Source organism: Furipterus horrens, unplaced genomic scaffold (assembly GCF_987537825.1).
Source record: "Furipterus horrens unplaced genomic scaffold, mFurHor1.1.pri manual_scaffold_1, whole genome shotgun sequence".
Taxonomy (NCBI): domain Eukaryota; kingdom Metazoa; phylum Chordata; class Mammalia; order Chiroptera; family Furipteridae; genus Furipterus; species Furipterus horrens.
In genome coordinates, this window is record NW_028327171.1 from 151,382,357 (window position 1) to 151,407,889 (window position 25,533).

The 25,533-nt window shown below is 31.6% G+C and overlaps 1 protein-coding gene across 1 annotated transcript in view; it reads left to right on the forward strand.

Moving 5' to 3' along the window:
- The window catches only part of KCNJ3 (potassium inwardly rectifying channel subfamily J member 3), a 146,906-nt gene extending 127,635 nt beyond the window's left edge, over positions 1 to 19,271 (forward strand). Inside the window, exon 3 of the mRNA XM_090279973.1 lies at positions 15,905 to 19,271. Within this exon, the coding sequence (XP_090136099.1) occupies positions 15,905 to 16,491 (587 nt within the window). The 3' untranslated portion in view covers positions 16,492 to 19,271. The remainder of the gene's footprint in view (positions 1 to 15,904) is intronic.
- The last annotated feature ends 6,262 nt before the right edge of the window (positions 19,272 to 25,533 follow it).

Sequence of the window (25,533 nt, forward strand, 5' to 3'; positions counted from 1 at the left end):
AAGCTGTTTTCTGTACTAGTTTCTGAGTGGCGGAGTATGATACCAGGTTAGGAAACAGTGCTCAGTGGTCAATTTCTGTGAAGGAGATGTGGACTTGAGGTGAAACAGGGAATATCTATAAAAGGTATACAGAATGCATAATCTCTTTCCAAAGTTAATCAATATCAAGAACAGATGAATTATAAAACAATCTCACCAAAGTAATGGCAAATCTTTTAAACTGTGCCTGCAGTCTAAGTTGTGAACTTTGCTTTGATCACAGGTTATTACACTCTGCAGGAGCACATCTAGGTAGGGATGAATGCTTTCATAATTTTGATACTTATCTTTAAGAAAAAAAAATGAAGAATGCAAATTATGAAATCTAATATATAAACATAGAAAAGATGTCTACTCGTGAAAGTCCTTGAGCTTAAGCTTCATAAAAAACATGTTAAATCTACCTCTGTCAGATTGAAGTTTTCAATAATTACTTTCTGTTTCTCTTGAACAACAGTAAGTGTACTTTTCCCTTACTTTTATGATGATAGGACCGTTTCTCCATTAAGATGCTATCATGTGCTCATAACGACCTTGACTTAAATCTTACATAATAGTGTTTATTGTAAGTTCTATTTTTCTACCACTTATTTGATACTATATGCACTTAAAGAACTGATGTTCAAATAAAGATTTAGAAAAGAATTTATTACTTAATTGAAGAAGCAGAGAGATTAAAAAGAACTTGATAGCCTATATATATATATATATAGCCAGGAGATGTCAACGTGAGAGGGAATGGAGCCTTACCAGATGGTATAAGCAGTAATGATGGTTTCAAAATACAGAGGAAACATTTTACTTATAGTTTTAAAAAATGATGGCATAATTTTATATTTGTATAAATATAAACTTTGACATTAGACTTAGGTTTTGGAAATTAGCTCAGAATACATAGAAAATACACCTATTTCTTGCCTCAATTTATTTAGTGAAAATAAAGGCACAGCAAACAGATGCACCTATTTGTACTTACGTTAATAGGTTATATATGGCTTAGTGTGATGAGCAGAGCATGTAGAATACAGATTTAAGAATAACAAAATATGGTAACTTCTCATTCTAACTTTAAAAGTAATTTTTTTAAAAAGTAGTTTTTTAAGTTAAAAATAATTTTATGGATTTAAGAATCATAATAATCAAAATTTGAAAATTATTAGAGAAGAAAACAGATTTGGTGGTAAATTTATATATCAATAGATTTTTTTCACCACATGATATATAACCATAATCCTAGGTCTATGTTTATGTTAAAGTGAAATGGTTGAAATGTAGCTTATGAGTATATGCAAGGGTTCTTGACATGCTAAATAGTTAACTTCAAAAAAACAGAAGCAGCCTACTCTATTACTTACAAGACAGCTCTGAGGCCTTGAGCACATTATTTAACTTCTCTTGGGGGCTTGCTTTTTTGTTTTTATTTTTTTAACTTTTTAATTTAGAGTTTTTATCAATAGTCTTTATTTTTAGTGCTGTTTTAAGCTTACAGTAAAATTGAGAGGGAAGTACAGAGTTCCAGTAATTCTCCCCCAGCACACATACACACAGCCTCCCTCACCATCACGTCAAGCCCCATTGTCATTCATTTGTTACAATCAATGAAACAAGAGCACATCATTATCAACATAAGTCCATACCTTACATTAGGTTCACTTTTTGAGTTGTACATTCTAAGTTTTGACAAATGTGTAACGACATGTATCCCCTATTATAATATCATACAGAATAGTTTCACTGTCCTAAAAATCCCATGTGCCACCTATTCATCCCCAAACTTCGGTTATCACTGATCTTTTTAGTCTCCATCATTGTCATTTTCAGACTGTCACAGAGTTAAAATTGTGCAGTCTATAACCTTTTCAAATTCACTTCTTTCACTTAGTGATACGTATTTAAGGCTACTTCATTTTTTTTCATGGCTTCATAGCTCATTTCTCTGTATCATTGAATAACATTTTGTTGTATTGATATACATCGGTGTGTTTATCCATTGACTATTGAAGGACATTTTGGTTGCTTTTAGTTTTGGAAATTATGCATGAAGTTACTATAAACATTTGTGTATAGATTTTGTGGGGACATAAGTCTTCAACTACTTTGGGTAAATTCCAAAGAGCCCAATTGCTGGATCACATGGTAATAGCATGCTTAATTTTGTAAGAAACCACCAAATGGCTGTACCATTTGGCATTTGCACGAAAAATGAATGAGAGTTTCTATTGTTTTACATTCTCATCAGCAGTTATGGTTGTCAGTGTTCCAAATTAGTGATATTTTACTGTTTTCATTTTCAGTACTCTTATGACCTATGATGTGAAACATCTTTCCATATGATTAATGGCAATTTGTACATCTTTTTTAGGTAAAGGTTTATCACCTGAAAAAGAAGATAGTAACTATTCAACAGGGATTTTAATAACAAAATAATTTATTTAAATATTTTTACATGGACTCTAGAATGTATATCCATATATTAGATTATATTAGAGTTATGGGTTATCTGTATTACTTTATAATAATATGTCTGAAACAAAACTCACTCCTCAATTATTCTGTCAATCAGCTTTCATTCCCATTTTTTAAAAAATCATTACTTCAAATATTCTCTTTTTTTGTTGAAGATTTTATTTATTTATTTTTAGAAAGAGGAAAATGGAGGGAGAAAGAGAAGGGGAGAAACATCTATTGGTTGCCTCTCTCATGCCCCCAACTGGGGACATGGCCCACAACCCAGGCATGTGCCCTGACTGGGAATTGAACCAGCAGCCTTTCAGTTCTCAGACCAGCTCTCAATTCACTGAGCCACACTAGCCGAAGCAAAATTTCTTCTTTTTATTTCACTTAAAATATTTTAATTATTCTTGACTGATCCCCTAAATGCAAATTAAGTCATTTATTTTTTCTGTAGAATTTGGTTAAATAAAGACATGAATTTGTCTCAGAAAAATTTTGGTTACTTTTATGTCAATATGTATGAAAGAGGATTTACTCAAACACAGTTCATATATTTTTTAGGTCAATCAAGTGAAATATTATTTTGTTAACTTCTAGAATGTTTATTAGACAGAGTAAAATATTACTTGAAATAAAATAACTGCATGACATTAAGCTATTTTCTAGTTCTTATTGCATTTGTTGTTCAAAAAGTCTATTAAAATGGTAGAATGGATAAAATATAGTTTCTGATTATGAAAAACTCAAAAATTGACAACTCTGGATATATATGGCCAGGAAATGAGCCTGTTCTTTACCAGTTATTAATTCTATTTTATAATTCTCAAGTGAGCATTTAGCCAGAAAATTTGATTTCTAATTTTCCAAGTGGATTAACTCACCTGCCTTTTCTCCTTTTTAATCCCTTCCTTTGTTTAGACCTTGGTTGTCTTGTTTTTGTAATACTAAAAAGCCTTTGAATATTAAGCAGTTTTACATATTACATATCTTAGTATCATCTATATGATATAAAAACATCTGTTTGTAAATGACATTGTGCAAAGATATCTATATTAAAATTTCTCCAAAAGGTCACCAGGCCAGTTGCGAATTTTACTCTTAGTCCTTAGCTCTCTACATGAACAGAATGCTTGTTGACAGATCATTGATCATTTAAAACCTGGGAGAAAATCTTGGGTGCCTTAGGAGTTGAGCTATATTTTAGCATAAACTTACAGAGTTTCATTATCATTTTCTTTCTGCAAGTGTCAAATTTAAGGAAGTTACTGTTAGCATTTCAAATGCTGTTTTCCTCAATGTTTTTATGTCTTTGACTTTTTTTAAGTGATTTTTTTATTGAAGTAAATTAAAATACTATCTCTAGAGATGATAAACTATGTAATTTGGGAAACTCTTAATAGTTTGACTTTTAAACACCTGTTTATGATGACAAGTCTTTAAGAAGATTTGTATATACATGTTGAAACCAATCAATTTTCTTTTAAAATAGATGTGCTAAAATATCATATAGTTGTGATTATTGCTGTGATGTGACATTTTCACACCTAAAATAAATGACACTCAGTAACAGTTCCCATAAAGTTATAGGGACTTTAGTTTTTGTTTAAGTTCTATAAGTAACATTAATAGCAAAATCAGAAAGAATATTCTCTGACCTTTTCCTACAAGTCATAGAACCAGAACAACTGCTGAATTGCAATGTCTTATTCACTCTGTTCTAAGCCTAAAAGCAAACAAAATGTATTTGAATTTCTGCCAAAGATGTTAAAAAATAGCTATAGTTTGTAATTGAAAAATATGTAGCAGCCTATATAAAAAGTAAGCGTCATGAATTAAGTGAAAACAAGTTTTAAATTGTCAGGTAAAAATGGGTCCATTATATTTTATAAGGTGATCAGTTATAAATGCATGAGGGATAGAACTTTTTCCAAAAGGTTATATTTAACTAGAGGTCAAGTATGCAAGTGTATCATAATATCTAATTAAATTATCACATAAGTTAATAGTTAAATGCAGATAAATATAACTGCTCCAGTAAATTTATGTATATAAAACATCTATTGGCATATAATTTTACAAAAGTGAAATTATAAACTAACTGATTACATTTTAATGCAACTTACCAGCAAATGTGTTTTGGTTCTTTGTGTAAGAGTCATTCATGTTTTATAGAGTCATTTTATATGATTTATTTTGATAATTTCTACCCTATTTCACTAATCAAAATAAAAATTTAGTATAGATGTTTCAAAGACTATTTTGGAGCTCATGAGTTGAACTAATTAATAGATCATCACCTCGAAAACATAGAAAAGAATAAAGATGGACATATTACAGATATTTATTTCATTAATAATTATACATCCCTTGTCAGTAACAGTCATTCCTGGTGGTGAATGTGTATAGAAGTTGACTTCTCTTGAACAGATATTTTTAACCTACCTGTTCTTCCTCTTCCTCCATTCCTCCTACTGTCTGTCCCCAAGAGTTTTTTACGTATATAATACTTGCCAGACTGTAGTATACTAGAGATGCCAAGGTGAATAAGAGTGCTTTTAAGAGGCTTATCCTAATGCAATATGCTTCTTTAACTGCAATGAATGAACAAATAGGAACTTCATCCTAAATTCAGGTACAGCTGGTTGTACCTCTGTACAGCACTATATGTGTAAATGTCTTTCCTCACCTCAGAATGTGTTTTTCTCACACTGTAGCTATGGATTGTGTGGCTAAGTCTACACATTTTCAAGATGAGGTTCAAACATGGAGATTTAGAAGGCTCTTCCTTTTTTCCCTTGCCATAACATCTTATAATTCAACACCTAGAAGAGTGCCTCGCAGAATGAAGATGTTTCATAAATTGATAAATTTTAAGTATTATTATTGATTGAATTTAATAATATATGTCATTGAGATAGGTACTATATCCAGATGGTAAGGAATGTGGCTATGTGTGCCTGTGCATGTAAATATGTGTATGACAATATGATGTATATAGAGTTCAATAAATTAAAATATAAAAGTCAAGAAAAGACTTCGTAGAATTAATGACATGTGATCTGATCTTTGAATGTGAGGATTTATGTCAACAGGTAGAGAAATGAAAGAGGATATTCTAAGCAGTTGAAATAGCATAGACCAAGTAATGTGCATGGAAAACAATGGTTACTAATGGAAGAGTTGTCCATTCAAGAAAATAGGAGCAGAATAGCATAGAGTTAAAAAAAAATGGCTCTAGAATTGGAGGGCTTGATTTTGTATCTTGTCTACAATCATGTCTTGTCATATATTGGACAAGATATTTCTTGATATGTCTTATATGAAAAGAATAATATTGACTTTATAGAGTGGTGAAGAGAATTACACAATAATATACATTGTGGAAAAAACTCAGGATCTAGCATGTATTTTTTTTTTTTTTTACTATGTGTTATGTTTATTATTGTTAAGGGTTTTTGAAGAGACTAAAATTGTAATAGTAACTTGTAACTAGATTTTGAAGGAACTAAAAAACATGCTGGTAAATTGAAGGTTCATTATTTCTTGTTTAAATGTATTTATTTATTTTATTTAAATATCACATAGTTTAAAAGTTACTTGGCCCCACCTTCTAATATCTTCATATTAAGGGTTAGGATTTCAATATATGAATTTCAACCTATTTCAACCATAGCACCACATAAAGTGGTTATGAATTTATATTTTAAAGCAAGATTTTAGTAGTATCTTTTAAAAATAGGGTTAATCTAAGCATTTAATTATTATAATTTATATGTAACATTTTAAAAACATTGACAAGTGTGTTATTGCTTCAGACAGTATTTTAAAAGGCTTTCTTCTCTATAACTAAGAATCAGTTCACTGGGGAACTCAATTTTTGTTGAGTTAGATCTGACACTTGTTCTTGACTAACTTTTGGGATCTGAAGCCAAAAAAGACCCAATTTTTCTCTATCACATCAACTTTTTAAGGTACAGGATACCCTAGCTTTGTCCCAAAAATGATATGAAATGAACATACAAAGGAAAATAAAGAAAAAAGTACCTGAATATACCATTTAGTTAGAGTTATTTTATTCATATAAAGGCTGTATATTGTTACTGTAAACCAAATTGTGTATAAGTAGTAAAGTTCTGCTACCAAACATACATATTAAGGTATTTTATCTTTTCAAATTACAGGCTAGGAAATGCCAATATGAGATACTTGAAACAGTCTCCATCAGTTATCAAAGCTTTAACAAATTGCTTCATGAGACCCAGTTTTAAGTGAAGAGGTAGGAATATAATGTTCTTTCTGTTAACAAGTGGCTCATGTAGAATGTTTGGATCACCAGGTTTGAGGTCAGATCTTGGAGGCCAATTTGACTCCACCCAATGCTTCTCACAAGCTCTGCTGTCCCACATACACAGAAAACAGGGATATTTGGTGTATCCATGTTGCTGACCAAGAAGGAAGCAGACCATTTTAAGGTCAACAGATTATCTAATTGTGCTTGTGATATTGCAATAGATCAATGACTCTTTCTGTCTTCATATTCTTCTCAAAAACAAACTAAATGGCCAATTGGGACTGCACCAAATAAATTGCCATTGTGGAGGAGGACACACTTCAAGCTCTGCTTTGAGCTATCGATGAAGAGTTGCCATTCAGTTGTGTTATAGATTGGAGTTTCCTATTCCTCCGTTAAACCATGTATGTTATGGCAATACACAAAGCCACCATCACTTCGAAAGTACTGTAGAAATGCACTTTCTCTCGATCAAAAGTAGAATGCCTTTGCTCCTTTTGCAAGCAAGTTTTTCTTGTGTAATCTTGATGCTAGGAGTTCTGAAGCCTCTTTGGATAGTACCAAATCTCATGCCAAATAATTCAACTCATGCTGATCAAATCCCTTATTAACTAAGCATATTCAATTTCAAAATCTTCATCATTGCTGTCACTTAGTTCTTCACCATTCTCCTGTTTTTCAAAAGAGGGTAGTTCAGTTAAAACTGGCACTGGGATTTCAGTTGAATGAGGCACTGGGCATATAGCTGATGGTAGACTAGCATGCTCTATTTTACATTTACTTTTCTTGTTATATCCTGACATTTTCACTATACAAAAGTAACAGTCATTTGAATGATCTCTGGGCTCTCACCAAAACACAGGTATACCGAATGGCAATTTATCACATGTTCCCTTCATCAACATCCATAAACTCTTGACACACTGCTTGCACACCTTGTGAGGGGCCCAGGACTTATTTTGATCAGCAAGTTTTACTTTAAAATATGCAAAATAGGCTTGCCTGACAAATGCACTGATGTTTGTCCTTTGACTGGGAATGGTGAAACTGCCACAGATAGAACAAAACAAATCAGGGTTGTTTAGGCACTTATGATGAGAAATAGCAGAGGCAGACATGACCTGAAGGAAAGGAAATAAGTACATATGTAAATAAAAAAAATAAATTATGCTAACTCCTTGTATACAGACAAGAACTCGGACTACACTTTGGAATATGATTCACTATATAGAGTGGCAAAGAACCTCTCACCACACTGTCTCATGTGTAACTGAATAGCCTAGACAAGTATGAACCTGTCGCTGGTCTCCAAGGTCATCCCTCACCTCTCCCCACCCAAGGGAGGTTTGCTCTCAGCCAATAGGAGAGCACTAGTGCTTCCCTCGATCCAGGTTCAATTAATTCTAGAGTGGTCACATTAAGAAAAGCTGTAGAGAAAAACTTGATGTGATAGATGAAAACTAACTGCAGTTTTTATATCAGCATGCCTATTTAAGTCTAAAAGAGCTGAAAAATAGAACTCCACAAGAATTATGTTAAAAATTGTTCCCCTGTGTTTTCTTCAGTGTTATCGGAAGGATGTGCTGTTTTCTTTGAAGCTAGAAATTTATTACATTTTCCTCTAAAAAATATATTTTCTGATGTCAGTCTTATAATAGGGGGTATTCTCCAACAGTAATTCAGTTACATTATACCTATACCATTAAGATGCTTTGGAAGCTAAAAGTTTTATTTTCACAGGAGAAAACAATAGCATAAATAAATCTAGGTTACTCTTGTTTTGATTCTATGATTGACAATGCAGGGAAATGTGTTTTAATAGGTACTATGAAGGGAAAAAAAAAGATGTGCTAAGAATGAAACCTTTTCATTGTTAGGTTAAATGAATGATAATTAATTGAAAGTGTACTGGGAAAATTCTGCCATGCTTACATGAAGTGGGAGTGGAGAGCTGAAGGTAGTGCAGTAGAAGTTAATTGTATTTTGAGGAAAGTAGTTGCTACTATAAAGTTCATCACATTTGTGCAGGGCAGATCAGATTGACAATGCTAGACTTGATTCATTTCATCATGTGTGCATTAATAGACCCTTATTCATCCAGATAAATATAGAAAGTATGGTCTATATTAAATTAATAGGACCTAACAAGATGAACATTATTTCATTTTCTTTGAGTTAATTCTAAGAAATAAGATGATCACTAAATAATTGACATATACCTAAGATGACCTTTAATTAACTGCAACCCCAATAATAATAGTGATTGATAATAGTTACAAATTATTGAAAATTTATTTTTACTAAGTAATATGGTAGACTAATTAAGTAGAACATGTCATTTATAACTGTATTAACCCTATAAATTACATATTATTATCCCTTATTACTATCCATAGTTTATATCAGTTGGTGTTCAGATAACTTAAATAATATGATCAAGGTCTTACTAAAAATGTATTATTAAAACAGCAACAATCTCATTTATTTTCAAAGTCCATGTTCTTTTGTTTAATATTACTTTGAGTCTCTCAAATATATGACATCTGTCTAGACAATATCCAACCATATAATATGAAAAATAGAGACATTTATTGAAGAAGATATAAGATACAAGGAACAGTTTACATATATAAGACAATGATGCCTCAGTCCCCTTCAAAATAGGCACCTTGGGACCTCACACAATTCTCCCAATTGACATCAGCTGCCCCATCAAATTTTCCTGAATCTCATGGATGGTCTTAAACCTCTTCCCTTTCAAAGGTGATTGTAGTTTTGTGAAAACCCAGAAGTTGCAGGGCGCCAAATCTGGGCTGTAGGGTGGCTGAGTCACCTGGGTGATTTGATGTTCCACCAAAAAATTAAACAAGACATAATGCATGAGCTAGTTAGTTCATTGTCATGATGAAACTGCCAATCACCAGTAGCCCATAGCACTGGCTTTTTGAATCATCTAAATAGTTTCTGTAGAGCAATGTTCAAACTTAAAGCAAAATGTAATGTAGATCTGTTGCTCTACTCGCTCAGTCATTTTGAATGTGACAGCCACGCAGTACACATGCTCAGTCAATGGTATCTTCTCCCCCCACTGACTAGTACAGTGAAGTCATCATTGTTCACACATATGCATTCTAGTCCACTCTCCTTGGTTGCCAGGTTACATCGATGTCATGCAAACAGTTATTATATTAACAATGGCTGGACTTTTTCCAGACAGGCCTCATATTTTTAGCAGTATGATTATGAATTCCCTATCAGATAGTCTACCTGCCATTGACTCTTATAGCACCTATACTTATATTCCTTTTTGGGAGTCTAACCTGTTCTAGTGGTCATGGTTAAAAAATGGACTTTCTTTTGTTCTTCTGAGGACTTAGAAACCTGAAGTATTTTATTTGAATTATTTATTGCTAAATTTCTTCTTTATTTTCTAACACATACAATGAGGTTTTCCTTCCTGTTTTTATTATGTATTTATTTCTTATTTTTAGAATTATTTGACCCAGCTTAAGTAATAATGGCAAACTAGTATATGAGAACACATTATAAGACCAAGTGCTTGTAAATAATAGAGGATAATACTGGGTTGACTACATGCTGGAAATTTCTATTCCTCTCTAAAAGTCTTCCTGAACAGAATATGTTAAGTTTTAAAGGTATTCCATCTATTTGAAAACTGGAATTTCTGGAAGCAATTTATATATTCTTAATAGCTTCACAACCTATATCCCAGAGAAGCCTGGTGCCACAACCTTAGCATGATTCAACAGTGGTATACACAGTGTCCTCATGTTTTATAAACAAGATTAAAAAATATATAAGCCTCATATGCTTTCTCAAAAAGTTTATACTTTAAATTTGGGTTCAGCTCAATGCAACATAGTAGAAACGATGCAGAGAAGGCCAAGTAAGCCTTATAGTTTTTATATCCTGGGGAATGGATGAAATTTTGGAAGTACATTAGAGAAGAAACTACTACAGACCTTATTCAATAATCCTCAGAGCAATACGTAGAGTGGTCTAGAAAATTATTTTGTAATATAGCACATGCTCTAGATGCTAGACTATTAGTCAATTTAGTTGTAAAAAACCACTGCCTATTAGAAGAAAAAACAAAAAGTGTAGATTTAAGGAATAAAAACAATATATTATTTGGTTGAATTTTTCAGTTTTGTGTGTGGGTGGGAGTGTGTATAAAAATAAAATTTATAAAATAGTAATATAGCTTGTATTTCAGGACTCTTGAAAAAAAATGGCCAATATTGTGCATAGAATTTATATATGTTAATTTATTTAATTTAATCCTCACAATTGCCATATGATACCAGTGAAACTAAGCCTTAATTTACACGGTTTTGAGAATTCAAGGTAACATGTAAGAAGTGCTTAGAAAGGCACTTGGCACATAATAAGTCCTATAGCAATATTTTCTATTATTATTATTACATGACTTTATTGTAGGAGATTTGCTCCCCCCCCACACACACTTTTGCTTATTTAATGCACACATGATAAAACACAACCACTATTATAGGAGAATTCTCTCCCCATCCCTCTATCCTCCTTCTCCCCACTCACAATCTCTCTCTATCCCTTCGCAACTTCTATAATAAGGTTAAGATAAAGCCTCTCTGTGCAGAAGTTACTGATTGATAGTTTCTGTGTCACAGCATTCAAACATTTTCCTTGGCCTGGTTATATCATATTTAACCATCTCCTGTTCACCTCATGTAGGCAATATGTGTACCATCCCTGACCAGGATATAACAAGTTAGAAGTACTCTGCAAGCTTAATTAAGGACTTGTCAAATAAAACTCATTTGGTCATGTTCACTTCAAAAGCTTTCAGGCTTCTTATTTGAATGAACATTAAGTTCACTTAAAGAGGTGGATGGAATAGCATGGTGTAAAGGCAGAATCAGGAAAGGGAAACATCAAAAATAAAGAGGTTAGACTACGCTGCTTCTGTCATTTTAGATAGACACACTGATGGTGGAATAAATTAAACTAAACAATAATATATAGCTGTTTTATCTATGAATTGGTGTACAGATTAAAATCTTTTTCACAAAATGTTTTTCATCTAAGGATTCAAAAGTCCCAGCTATTTTCAGTAGCAACATCTGTTGCTTTGCCAGTTTCCACAGAGATGAGCTCGTGTTGATTTTCATTACATTTGTTCAAGTCTGGAATCTGGTTAAAACAGGCAAATAGTTGCAATGCCAGTTAAGAGATGCAATCATGTAGTAACCTTTGAATAATGCTATTTGCTCCATTTATTTTGATTCCAGTGGCACTGCAATTATGAATACAAGCATAGATTACTTTAAAATAATTTGGATTAGGGTAAGAAGTAGAAAATAACACATTATAGAAGGAAGAACACTATGATACATACGTGTTCTTAGAAAACATAATTATATTTACTTTAAATCTTCTCAGTTGAAACCTGTATTTTATTTTTTTCGACACCATTTTGGGCTCACTTTCATAAAGATAAGTAGTCTACAAATTATTTGTTATGTTAGCACATTGTCTAAACTGAAGATTGACCATCATAGACATTTTCCTGTTATCTAACTTCTAATACTTTCATATCGGTATTCACAGGTTCATTGTACATTAGTATTCTGAGGTGAAACCATGCATAGAGACTATATAATGTTGTTAAATTGGAAATGTCTGATATTTGTGTACCTACATTTAATAAAAAAGAAACAGCGGTAAAACAAAGGTTAAAGTGCTGGCAAATATTCTTGGTACAGTTACCAGTTATAATAGATTTAGTAACTCAGCTTGCTGCAGGCCTTTTTAATATACCCAGATTCCACACTTAGTCTTTTCTGCTATTAGAGATACTTAAGTGGAAAATTTGAGTAACCCTAAATGTTGCAAACCTAAGTAATATGTATTTTCTATATCTCAAAATGTTTTGAATATTGAATTGACCATTTCAAAAAAGATAACTGCTATCTGATATCTAGTAATTTTTAAATTCTATTTTTTATATTTCTCATATGAGACAAATGACTAATATGTCAGAATTTTTCCCTTATATTAATTTAATATCTCTAATTTCCAGGAGGAGTCAGCATTTCAAGTGGTCACTACAGAATGATAACAACAGCAGTCATTATTTATTGAGCATTGCGTAAATACCAAGCACTGTTCTATGCGCTTTACTTATCTTAACTTCTCAACAGTGTTACAAGGGAGGGTATTGTAAAAGAGAAAACTGAGGTTTAGAGAGTTTTAGATAATTTTGACAAGCTACTAATAGTGGAATTGGTAGCCAAAGCCATATACTTTTTAATTATATAAACATGTTGCTCCACAAGTATGTTTTGTATGGAAGTAATTAAAGGTAATTTCATATAGTAGAATAAAATTCCCGTCTTACTTTTAGTCATAAACATCCACTAGCATTTTAGTGACAAAGCAAATGGATGTTTTTATGTGAGCAAACATTTGGAATAACTTGTTCGCACTGTAGATGTCATTGCACCTTAATCACCATAATAATTTTATAAGTTTTTGTTCTCCCCATTTTCCACTCCACCTGTTATATTATAATGGTAAATAATAGAAACAGAATTATGATTTTAATTTCATATTATTTTTTCTTACTATGAGTAAAAATTCACTAAAATGAAATGGGCGAAAATGGCAATAAGATTCAAATTTTGTTTCAGTGTTTATTGTTGTAATAATTAAATGAATTCATGCTCTGAACTTACTTCAACTCTTAATATATACAAGATAAATTTATATATACTTAGTGATTGCTTTTGTAGATAAATTTAAAATAATTCTTAATTATCCTTATTATTTTTGTTTATTATTTTATATATTAATGGATAGGAATTTTTTCCCAGATGTTTTGCTGTACGTTTAAAATTCTCAAAATAAAACCATGTAAATATATCGATAATATTTTAAAATATTTTTCTGAATAAGTGACAATGTTTTCTTTTATGAAATACTTAGTTGGAAGCTAGAAAATTATTTGAAAATATATATGTTACAGTGCGTTGTCTAAAAAACTTAAAGTACTTTTAAAAGTAATATTGTTATCTTCATATATAAATATTTCTGATGGCTATTTCTGATATAACATTGATTATCAACACTAACATTTGGTCATTATCATATTTCTACTCTGATAGTTAAGTTGATAGATTGTTTAGTATTGGGTTTCTAACAAAAGATAGTAAATAAAGACAGCATAGCAAAATAAAAACAAAAACAACCGAAAAATTAGAATAATACAACTTTATTTTCTACAGCTTCCTAGATCATTTCCCAAGGAAAGTCAAAAGATTTAATTTCTTTGAGCAGTATATTCCTTATTTTAAAATGGACCCAATAATCTTTTCATATCATGATGATATTGAAGATGAGAAAGAATGTAGAGCAGACACCTAACAGTGCCTGAGATATGACAAGGATCTGTTTTATGTTTCTTTAAAAACTTCCTTTAAAATAAGACAGTATTATAAGTGGTAATAACATATTCCTTGGTGTAAATAACTGATAATAATAAAAGGCAAGAATTTGGGGAAAAATCAATAAAGGATTTATGTTTAATATAGCTTTTTAATTATGCATTTTATTCTAAATATTATATGCATAATTACTAGTCAGTAGGGAAAAGACAAAATATCCCTTTATCTAAACAATTCCAGGTTTAAACACAATAAAAGTTGTTTATAAAGTGACAAAAGTAAAATAGAAATGAAAGAAAAAAGACTGTCATTGTTTAAATTACACTTAATTATTGAAGAGATGAATTTAAAGATTTTTACGTTGTAATAATGTCTAATAGATGTCTGAGAATAAAGGTAGACAAAAGTAGTGAATTTTATAACTTTGAGAAATTGTGTCTTTTGACTGATGTAAGACTGAATTTTGATATATGGTTTTAATTTATCCATGGACTACCCAGTCTTTACACAATGAATATTCAAAGTTGACTGATTTAATAGTAACTCAGTCTGAATATATGGTTTATGAAGTAAATCAGAATAGCATGAGGTAAATCAGAATAGCATGAGGTAAATATCCAAGCAATATAATAAATAAAGAGCAAAATTTGACATTTGCTATCCAGCATTAGTTTTAGAGATTCTTATAACAGGAATAGAACTTGTGGAATCTAACAAACCAAATAAACTAATGAACAAAATAGAAACAAGTATTGATACATGGAACAGACTGACAGCTGTCAGACGGGAAGGGCGGGGGGATGGATGAAAGAAAGTAAAGGGATTAGCCAACCCATAGACACAGACAACAGTGTGGTGGTGGCGTAAGAGATAGGGGGCAAGGGGAGAAGTGGGGAAAACTGTGGTAATATAAACAATAAAAATAAAGTTAAATAAAAAATATTTTAAAAATAAATAAATCACATGGTCATGATTACTGGTTAAGACATAGATTTCTAAAATTTGAGCAAAAGTACATTCTGGCCTTAAAGATCCAGAAGAACAGAACCACCACAATCACTTCCCATTATCCAACATGGAAATATTTCCAACTTCTATTTATTTAGCAAATACTCATGTTAGTTATCTTTGCTGTCTTGTATTAAGAGCAAACTGTATGTGTTATTATATTTTATGTTCACAGCAATCCTGTGGTACAGGTGTTATTTTCCTTGATTTCATCAACAGAATAGGAAAGTGATGCTCAATGAAGTATCTTCCTTAAAGTGGTAATATTTGGATTCAAAGGCAGATTTGTTTCATATATCACATTGCTTTTGGAAAGATGGAAAATGATTGCGATTTCTCCTCTTATCTCCTTACAGAGACTCATATGTTGATATTCAGTATGCTTTTATTTTGGTTTATAGATAAATAAACAATTAACTATGCTTTTGATGTATTACCCTCCAAACATGAAAGTACCAGTAGTACCCAGTGTTTTTCATTGGAAGAAAGTATATGCTTCTAAGCTGTCAACTTATATGAAAACTTTTAACGTATACTATTACTCATTCTACTCAGATCAACAGTCCATGGCTTAAATAAGATAGCAAGATAAATCCCTTAGTTCAAACTAGCTTTACTTGTGCTTCCACTGAGCTTAATTTTTCAAGGATTTTCTTTCTGCTTGTAGGGATGACTTGTCAAGCTCGGACATCGTACACTGAAGATGAAGTACTTTGGGGTCATCGTTTTTTCCCTGTAATTTCCTTAGAAGAAGGGTTCTTTAAAGTTGATTACTCCCAGTTCCATGCAACATTTGAAGTCCCCACCCCACCTTACAGTGTGAAAGAACAGGAGGAAATGCTTCTCATGTCATCTCCTTTAATAGCACCTGCCATAACTAACAGCAAAGAAAGACATAATTCTGTGGATTGCTTAGATGGACTAGAAGATATTAGTACAAAACTTCCCTCTAAGCTACAGAAAATTACTGGAAGAGAAGACTTTCCCAGAAAACTCTTGAGGATGAGTTCAACAACTTCAGAAAAAGCATACAGCTTGGGAGATTTGCCCATGAAACTTCAACGAATAAGTTCAGTTCCTGGCAACTCAGAAGAAAAACTGGTATCTAAAACCACCAAGATGTTGTCTGACCCCATGAGCCAGTCAGTGGCTGATTTGCCACCAAAGCTTCAAAAGATGGCTGGGGGAGTGACCAGGATGGAAGGAAATCTTCCAGCCAAGTTAAGAAAAATGAACTCTGATCGATTCACATAACAAACACCCTCCTGGACATTACTTACTGTTTGATTTAGTAATAATCTAATATTTGGCTGAAAATTATATACACCCCCAAGTCAGATATGCTTATTTGAGGACCCTTTCTTCACAAGTATTGCTACTGTGCAGAAAGCAAAAGTTGTGAAGGGCGGCCATTATAAGGAAATTCTTATTAACGGGCATGTATTATCACACCATGCATGCAATAATGTGCAAATTTTGCATTTAGTTTTATGGCATGATTTATATATGGTATATTTATATTGTATATTCTGGAAAAAATATATATATATATTTAAAGGAGTGGTACTCTCCATGACATTTCTAACATATACATATTAAGCCAAACACGAGTGGATATGTTTCAGGGCGATAAAACTGTATATATGTGTATATATGTATGTACATATATACACATATATGAACACACATGCATACATACATATATATCTGATAAAATTGTGATGTTTTGTTCAAAATTGTAGTTCTTGTGCATGTTTAATTTATTATGCTAGGAAGGCTACTGGCATTAATTATTAATACCAAATATTTTAGCCTTAAATTATTTGTCATTTTAAAATCTGATTTAATGTTTTCTGCTGTTTATGGTCCTGGAAGGTTTTCAACTGTACTTTATATGATGGAGTCACACAAGTCTGTGCTATTTATGGTCCTGCAAAAATATAACCATTATATAATTAACTCATAAATTTTAGAGCATATAAATATGTTGAAAATTTTTATAATTTTTGAAACTTGCTAGTATTAAGGGGAAATAAATAGATTAATTTGAGAATAGATCTTCTCCTGGACTAATTAAAATCTGGAAATCTGTTTTGTGTATGATCTAACACAAATATGAGCTCTGAACAAATGCTTAATCATTGTGATAATAGCCAAGTTATGTTGAATATATAAGAATCTGTGTGATTTACATAATTAATGGTCCCTGTTTCAAACTCAGTCAGTTTTTACTTTGTTTCTAAAACCTCTGTCATTTTAAAAACTAGTAACTTATCTTGAGGAGATATAACAATACAATGAAACAGATTATAAATATTTTGCTTTAAATATTTATGTCTAATCAAGTCTCTTTCAGAGCTTATTTTAAATTTCATTTTCAACTATAATTTGTATTCAACACTTTTTTTTTGTATTAGTTTCAAGTGTACAGGATACTAAATAGACATTCTACAGATTACAAAGTGTTTCCTCCAAGCCTCTTTTCTTACGCCTTTATTTTATTTGTTGTAACAGGACAGTCATTATTTTCTCACCTGGGGAACCTATGCCATCCCACGCCTGTCACTTAGTTCAGGAGGAATGTTTTGTATATACTGGAGATAGCTTCCACATCCGTGGGTTTTTGTTTTTGTTTTCTTTTGTTTTTGCTGCTATTATTTGTTTGGTTAAACACTGATTTTACTAGTGTGTTGGATCCCTGGCTTGTCAAAATAGTTTAAGCAGTACTATTTTTTTAACACTAAGGTTTTATATTTTTGATTCATTAGGAAATCAAAACTATTGCTCAGTAGAACACCTACAAAATAAATATTTGGAATGCAGATTTTTATGAAAATTTACAAGTGCTCCTTATCAGAATATCATAGTTTTTCATATAAAACTGTTTTGAACATTGCAATCCAACTCTGCCCGTAAGTAATCTATCTCTCCTCATTAACATGTAAATCCTTAATGGCTGGTTTGGCACTCATCATTTCCCATTTTTAGCAATCTTGTGATAATTTCCTTATTGGGAAATTATTACCTCAACAATTCTCTTATTGACTACAATAATACCTTCTGGCTACCTCTGTATCAACCAAATTCTGTAGGTGCAAACACATACCAGGGGATTGTTACTGGCATAATGAGCATCCATCCACTGTGAATAGAGTTGGTTGCCATACCCCTTAATCTCCAAACTTTCTTTTTTGCTAGATATAAGAAATGAAATAGTAGCAGAAAGAGAAGGGAGTGGGAGTGTAGGGGTCATATTATATTTATTATCAGTGGAACAAACTGCACAGATTATTTAGTCCAAACACTTAAAACTAAATAGAGCCATAACTTAATTTGGAGAGTTCTTTTGTCTTTGGTACCAAGGAGATTATGGGCCCCAAAGTAAACTCTCCAAATGTATTCATTAATTCATTTAACACTTATTTCCATGTCTTTTATGGCCCAGGCATGTCTAATCCCTGGGGGATTTGGGTATGACTAAATCAGAGAAGGTCACTGCTTATTTGAACAATGCATATCAGTAGGGGAATGGGGAGAAGACTCTGTGAGATAGACAGAAAACCAAATGAGATGACTTAGGACAGTCAAGACAGTAGTTAAGGGAAGGAGAACAGGGTAACATGAAAAAAGGACTGGGTGAAATAAAAATTATTTTAGAAGAGATGACTGGTTTAAGGAGGGGGTGATAGTTAAACAGAGACCTGGCTGATGAGAAACACCACTGTTGCCAAAATTAACATTTCTTAGTGAATGCTATTCCTTTATTTTTAGCACATATGTATCGGAAAGGTATGATTTCTGCATGTAATTGCAGTGTAACCCCTATTGCAAAGTTGATCATAGGTCCCAGTTTACCCAGGAGAGTCCTGATTTTTCCTGTTTTACCTGTGTAATTATTAACAGCACTCCCTTTCACTCTTACAGTGTCTTGGTTTGTATATTATATGGTGACTCTATGTTTTTGTTGAAACTAACTAAATTATAAAGTCTAATATATTTGGATAAAAATAAAGAATTGCTTTTCTTCTCCTGTTGCTGATTTTTTTGACACTGATTATTCCAAACAAAATAATCTCAGTTTCATATATTTCAGTCTGGAGGACTTCTTATCAACATGATTTTGTGTAACATTTGTTCAATCTGTACACGTGTTTTCAGTGAAAAGTTATGCATTTTATTGACTGAACAAAAAATAAACCTCTGGTATTTTCATTTCAGGAAGTTGTAAGAGCACAAGTCAAAGAATGTAAAAGTGAACTTAAGCCAAAAAAAATTTCAGCCCACCAATATTGTGACTACTGGAAAGCAAATGTAATGTGTTCATTGAGCTCAATAACTATTTAACAAATGCAAAATAAATCCTTTTTATGGGATTTTCATGGTATAGCTCTTGTTATGATAAAATATTCAATTATATTTATCAAAATGATGTAAATACAAGAAATATAATTATTTTGATAATGCTTATCTTCCATTTTAAATATCTACCCTTTTCAGCAATATGTGAATACACTTATGTAAATATTTGCCAAATAAAAAATAAGGACATTTTATCATTAATTATTTCAGAAAAAATCCTTAGGCCATTTTAAATTCATTTATATATGGCTTAAAATATTAAAAAATAATTTAGTCATCTGAATTCTCAAGAGTCACTTTGTCTAAACAAGATGGAAACATAATGGATTATTTCTATGGGAGAAGGAGTTAGATTGTGAGGAGGGTGTCTTACATGCTACTCGTATTATGAAATTTTCTACTAATCCATACTATGAGGAAAGTTCACCTTGACTGAACAGCACATCTGTGATCTCCACTTTAGTAGCTGTGCCTGAATTACATATATATATTCAGATTAACATCAAACTAATTGCATTGTCTGGTATGCAATTTACAATTATTTAAAAGTACTTAGGTTACAAAATTATAAACTCATGTATTCAATACTGAAACTTCAGTTTTATAAAAACTATATTAAACTGTCAAAACATGATTTGGTTTAATTTTTAAAGTGTTCTCATTATTTTCTACTTTACAACAGTTAATTACTCATATTTCTTGATTCAGTGTGTTTATCATAAGACTCTTAACTCCTAAAAGGTAATGATTTAATTAATCACAATTCAGTTCTTGAAGTTAATTTTTACTTTAGCTCCTTTTTTTTGTGAAACACTTCAGCAACATGGGACATGACCTTAAGGCATATTACTTGCAATCTACATTTCTTGCAGGAAGTTTCATTAACATCTTTTCCTTTGCTGAGCTAGTTTTATAAAAGCAACAAATACAGTTTTCTTATTTTTGCTTAAATATTAAGTCACGTTTTTACAAAGTGATCAGTTACTTTTTTTGAAAGAGTTTCATAGAAAAATGCATTCCTAATTTTGGACCAGACCAGTATTGTGATATGTAATGTGTCCAACTCCCTGGTGCCTCTCAGAATTAATTCAAGAAGCTAAGTTCCTGCAGCTCCTGGCCTAGAGTTCAAAGAAGATGGTCCACTTCATTTACTAGATTTTCCCCCCAAAATTTTGACTTGGTTACCTGAAAAGTTGCCTTGAAACCATGACTGTGTCAGAACTGTTGGACATATATGATCTATAGGTGCTACAGACAAGTATGGTAGGGCCCATTACCTTCCCATTGCTTACAAAGAATCCCATTCATAACTCCTGCTTATCTATCCTAGCTTCAAATGACAATCACTTGCATGGTGATTTGCAAACATTATTTGAATCTTCACAATTCTATATGGTAGAGATTACCACAATTTACAATAGCAAAAACTAATTCTCAAATAGGACAATTTGTCTTTTTAATTAAATTAAATTTATAAACAAAAGAAGTCCCTGCCCTCTTGGGTGGTAATATTGTTATTTACATGCAAATCCTTAACCATTCTCAAACTGCTTTTTTTTTTTTTTTTTTTTTTCATTTTGAGACATTATCTATTTGCTTTTAATTAAGGAAGCTGAAAATCCAGGGTTTTTTTTCCTCTAAGTCTTGCTACCCTCTCCACCTCCACCACATCCACCTTGCCCTGAATATCCAATGTTGTTATATCAGATTTTAATTAGATTAATCATCAGTGTTTTCATTAAGGACTATAACAATTGAGCCGAGGTCCTTTGATCATTTTTCTCACCCATCACAGCTTTTCCCTTTTAGAGTGGATAATTGTCTTGTTTTATCTTTGCTTATTTATGTTTAAAGTTATCATAAGTTTGGCCACAGTGTCTTTCACAGTTGTATTTTCCCATTAACTCCTCAGACACATTAGATATTTGAACAAGTTCATCTTCTTGAAGAAATTTCTACCAAAGAATTCTGACCTGCACTATTTGCCAAAAAAAAAAAAAAAAAAAATTAAGTCTACTGTAAAGCTCTTGTGTTGGGATCTCTGAGGAATTCCATTCACAGCATTCTTGGTGTAGAATCCCTGTTTTATGGGACATATGTCTTCATCTTTCTTGGTTAACTCCTTTGTTTTCATGAGACACACTTTCTAGGAGCTTCTCATAAAAAATATGATACTAAACATTTTGTGACTTTGATTTTTTAGATAATCAATTTGTTCTTCATAATTAATATTAATAGTTTGGTCTAGTGTAGAAATCACTTACCTTTGAATTTTCAGTGACACTGTCCCTTTTCTAGTTTTCAATGTCTGATACTACTCTGATTTTTAATTCCCTGTAAACTTAAAATTTTAGAATATTTTCATCTTCCTCACTATTCTTAAATTTCAAGATGTTCTGTCTAAGTGTGAGTTCATTTTAGTCATTTTGCTTGCCTTTTCAATCTGGATACAGTTCTTAAATTGCATATTTACATCCTGCTATTTTCCTCTATTTTGCTTTCTAGAATTTTCATTATTTGAATGTTGGAAATCTTGGATTGATTTTCAATATTCTTAATATTTCTCCTTTTGTTATTGTTGTGTACTTTTCCTGGTTTCTTGAAGACAGTCTTAATTTAAGTTTTAGGACTTTTGGTTTATGTCAATTTATTTGATTTCATTTCTCTGCCTAGATTTTTATTTCTTCTATAATATTTTAAATTTTCAATAACTTTTTAATCTAAATGCTTATTTTATTAAGTCTTTTTCTTATATTATAAAGAATTTTAATTCTTTAAAATCATTAATCATAGTTTATTTTAAATGTGTCTTCTCCCTGAATTATGTCTATTTTTAGTATCTTTTAATATATACAATTTTGAGTCTATTTTCTACTTAATTACCCAATCATTGAAGCTCTGTGCAAATGTATGGTTGGACTTGTTACCTGATGTTAATATCTTTAGGCTTCTTATTTAAGATCAGAAACATTGCCCAGATAAAGTACTTGTTATCACCTTCACCAGTTGTAAAATAGGATCCTCATCCTCAAATGTGCTTAGGGTCCTGCATTGTAAATACTATTTTATCCACATCCAAAAAGAAAACATCATTTTCTGCCAATGTATGAAACAATCAACAATTTAATTTTTTTAAAGAGTAAAGTATGCCTTTAAAATATTTTTTCAAGAAGGTTTCTGTAGTTGTTTGTTTGTTTGTTTTTGACTGCTGTCTCATTTCCTGACCTCCTTGCTCTGCTAAGCCTTTAAAACTTCTCTACTGTTATTTCAATGTTTTAGGAAGCAGCAGAAATAAGTGCTAATATTTAATCTCCAACTTTGAGAAGAAAGGCTAGCTTAGCTGCATTAGTTTTCTATAACTGTTATCACAAATTAGCAGCATAAATAACAAAAATTTATTATTTTACAATCTATAGACAGAAATTCAATGTAGGCCTCACTGGGCTTAAATCAATATGTCACCAGTTCTACGCCTTTTTTTTTCTGGAGCATTTGAAGAGAATTCATTCATTGATCTTTCCAGCTACCAGAAGCAATCTACATTCTTTGACTCATTGCCCCCCCTTCAATCATCAAAGCCACTCAAGTTACTCTCTCTCTGTCTCCCAACCATAGTCACATCTAGTTCTGACTTCCCTAGCTTTCTCTTCCACTCTAAAGTACCATTGTGAATACATTGGACCCATTGAGATAATTCAAATAATACCCCTCCCTCATCTCAAGGCCCTTAATCAAACATATGCCAGTAACTTTTGCCAAGTAAGGTAACATATTAATTTGTTTCAGAGACAAAGATGTGGAGTTCTTTTGGGGTCATTATTCTGACTATCTCACCAACCTCTCTTACTCATCCCCTTTTATATAAGGAAAGTTTAATTTACAAAAAACATTTCTTTCCAAAATTTAAGTATATTTTATGTGAATTTAAAAATAAGAGCAGGCATTTTTTTTTGTATTAATCACATCCTAGCTTGTGAAGACACATATTTAACAAGACATTTAATTATTCTTGTAAGAATCTATTTTTGTCATAGTCTGTGAACAAATGTCTGACCAGGTTTTATTTTACAATTCTTCATAGAAGAGAAAAAATAAACAAACAAAACAAAATAAAACAAAACATTGTTTCAAGAAATAGATTGAAAATAACAACCATAATTTCAATTTCCTAAGTCTAATGTTGTACATCACATCCACTTTTCTTGTTTAGCTACTCCACCCTTGAGTCTTAAAACTATACCAAGGGTGGATTTTGGTTTCAGTAAATCAGCCTTAAGCTGGTGTCAGTATTCGTTAGCAGAAAAATATTAATGTGCCACATAGACACTTAAAATGCATGAATGCCTACGATCTGAAAATTACTTCTAGAAGTAAATTCCATTGTGTTTTAACCAACTGATCAATGAACTGTATGTAGACACCATGGATGTGTCCATGAGAGTTGGTAATTTGATGAAGATTTGTTTCAGTGGCTGAGTGAATGAGAAAAGTAAATTGAAAAATGTACCTTAAATGAAGGTTTACTTTTTTAAATGAAAGATGATAGGATGTCTTCTACCTAGGATCCCATCATTAGAAAACAGACTTGTGAAGTCTAATGAGATTTATGGATTCATTGTTATTAAAGATTCTTAAATAAATGATGTTTGATCATCAACTTTTATGTCCTTCCTTTTTTCACTGTTGTTTTTCAGTTTTATAAAGTATACATTAAAGGAAAATTTGGGCATGAAATGAGATAATAATGTTATACACTCATACATTTATAACCATGTATAGGTTTGACTTCATTGGCTCTCATGTTCCCTATATACAAAATTAATAGTATGAAATTATATTACACTCTTAAATTCACTTTTTAAATTATCCAACGTTTACTAAAAAATATGTAGATTTGGACATGTGAATGAACTGTGTCATCCAACCATAATTTTCTGACTAATACAAGACTCACATTTAATTGCAGTCTCTTTCCATTCTGGCAGACTTACAGAGTTGATATTCAATCTTAAAAGAAGACATTGAGTGGAAGATATCTGGCAAATTGAGATCTATACCATGATAGGCATTCACAGTTTCTTAAAGAAAGTAAAAGTAAGGATTAATCATAAACCTTTTGATTTATTCATGGATAAAGTAATTATTGGTGACCAAGTTAGAGGAAAAAAATTGCTTTGGGAAGAATCAAAATGTTGGTTATAGTTGAAATGGAGCTCAAGCTGTGAATGACCAGTATTCATACCAATAATCTATCCTAAGCCAATAAGGTAGTTTTTAGTCACTAGTTATGTATTTTATTTAGTTGCTTTCCTCAGTACCCTACTAATACTTTCTAAGTTGTCAAACATGCCTTTTATATAGATGCACCTCTTATCTGAGAATAAAAGAATCAATTTGTACCATGTGTAGAATCTGTACCACCTGTTATTTTTTGTTGTTTTTCAAAGTTTTTATTGAATTTTTTTGGTGATATTGGTTAATAAAATTATATAGTATTTTGGGTTTCTTTGTATATATTGCTGGAAGTGAAATCACTGGGTCATTAAGGCAATTACATTTTTAATTTTTTGAGGTAACTCCACACTGCTTTTTAAAGTGGCTGCACCAATCTGCATTCCCAACAACAATGTACAATGGTTCCCCTTTCTCCATATCTTCACCAACACTTGTCACTTGTTGATTTGTTGATGAATGCCATTCTGACAGGTGTGAGATGGTATTTCATTATTGTTTTAATTTGCATTTCTCTGATGATTAGTGGCATTGAGCATCTTTTCATATGTCTACTGGCCATATGTATGTCCTTTTTACAAAAGTGTCTATTGAAGTCCTTTGCCCATTTTTAAAATTGGATTGTTTGCTTTTTTGTGTAGAGTTTTTTAAATTCTTTATAAATTTTGGATATTAATCTCTTATCAGATGTATTTGTGGCAAATA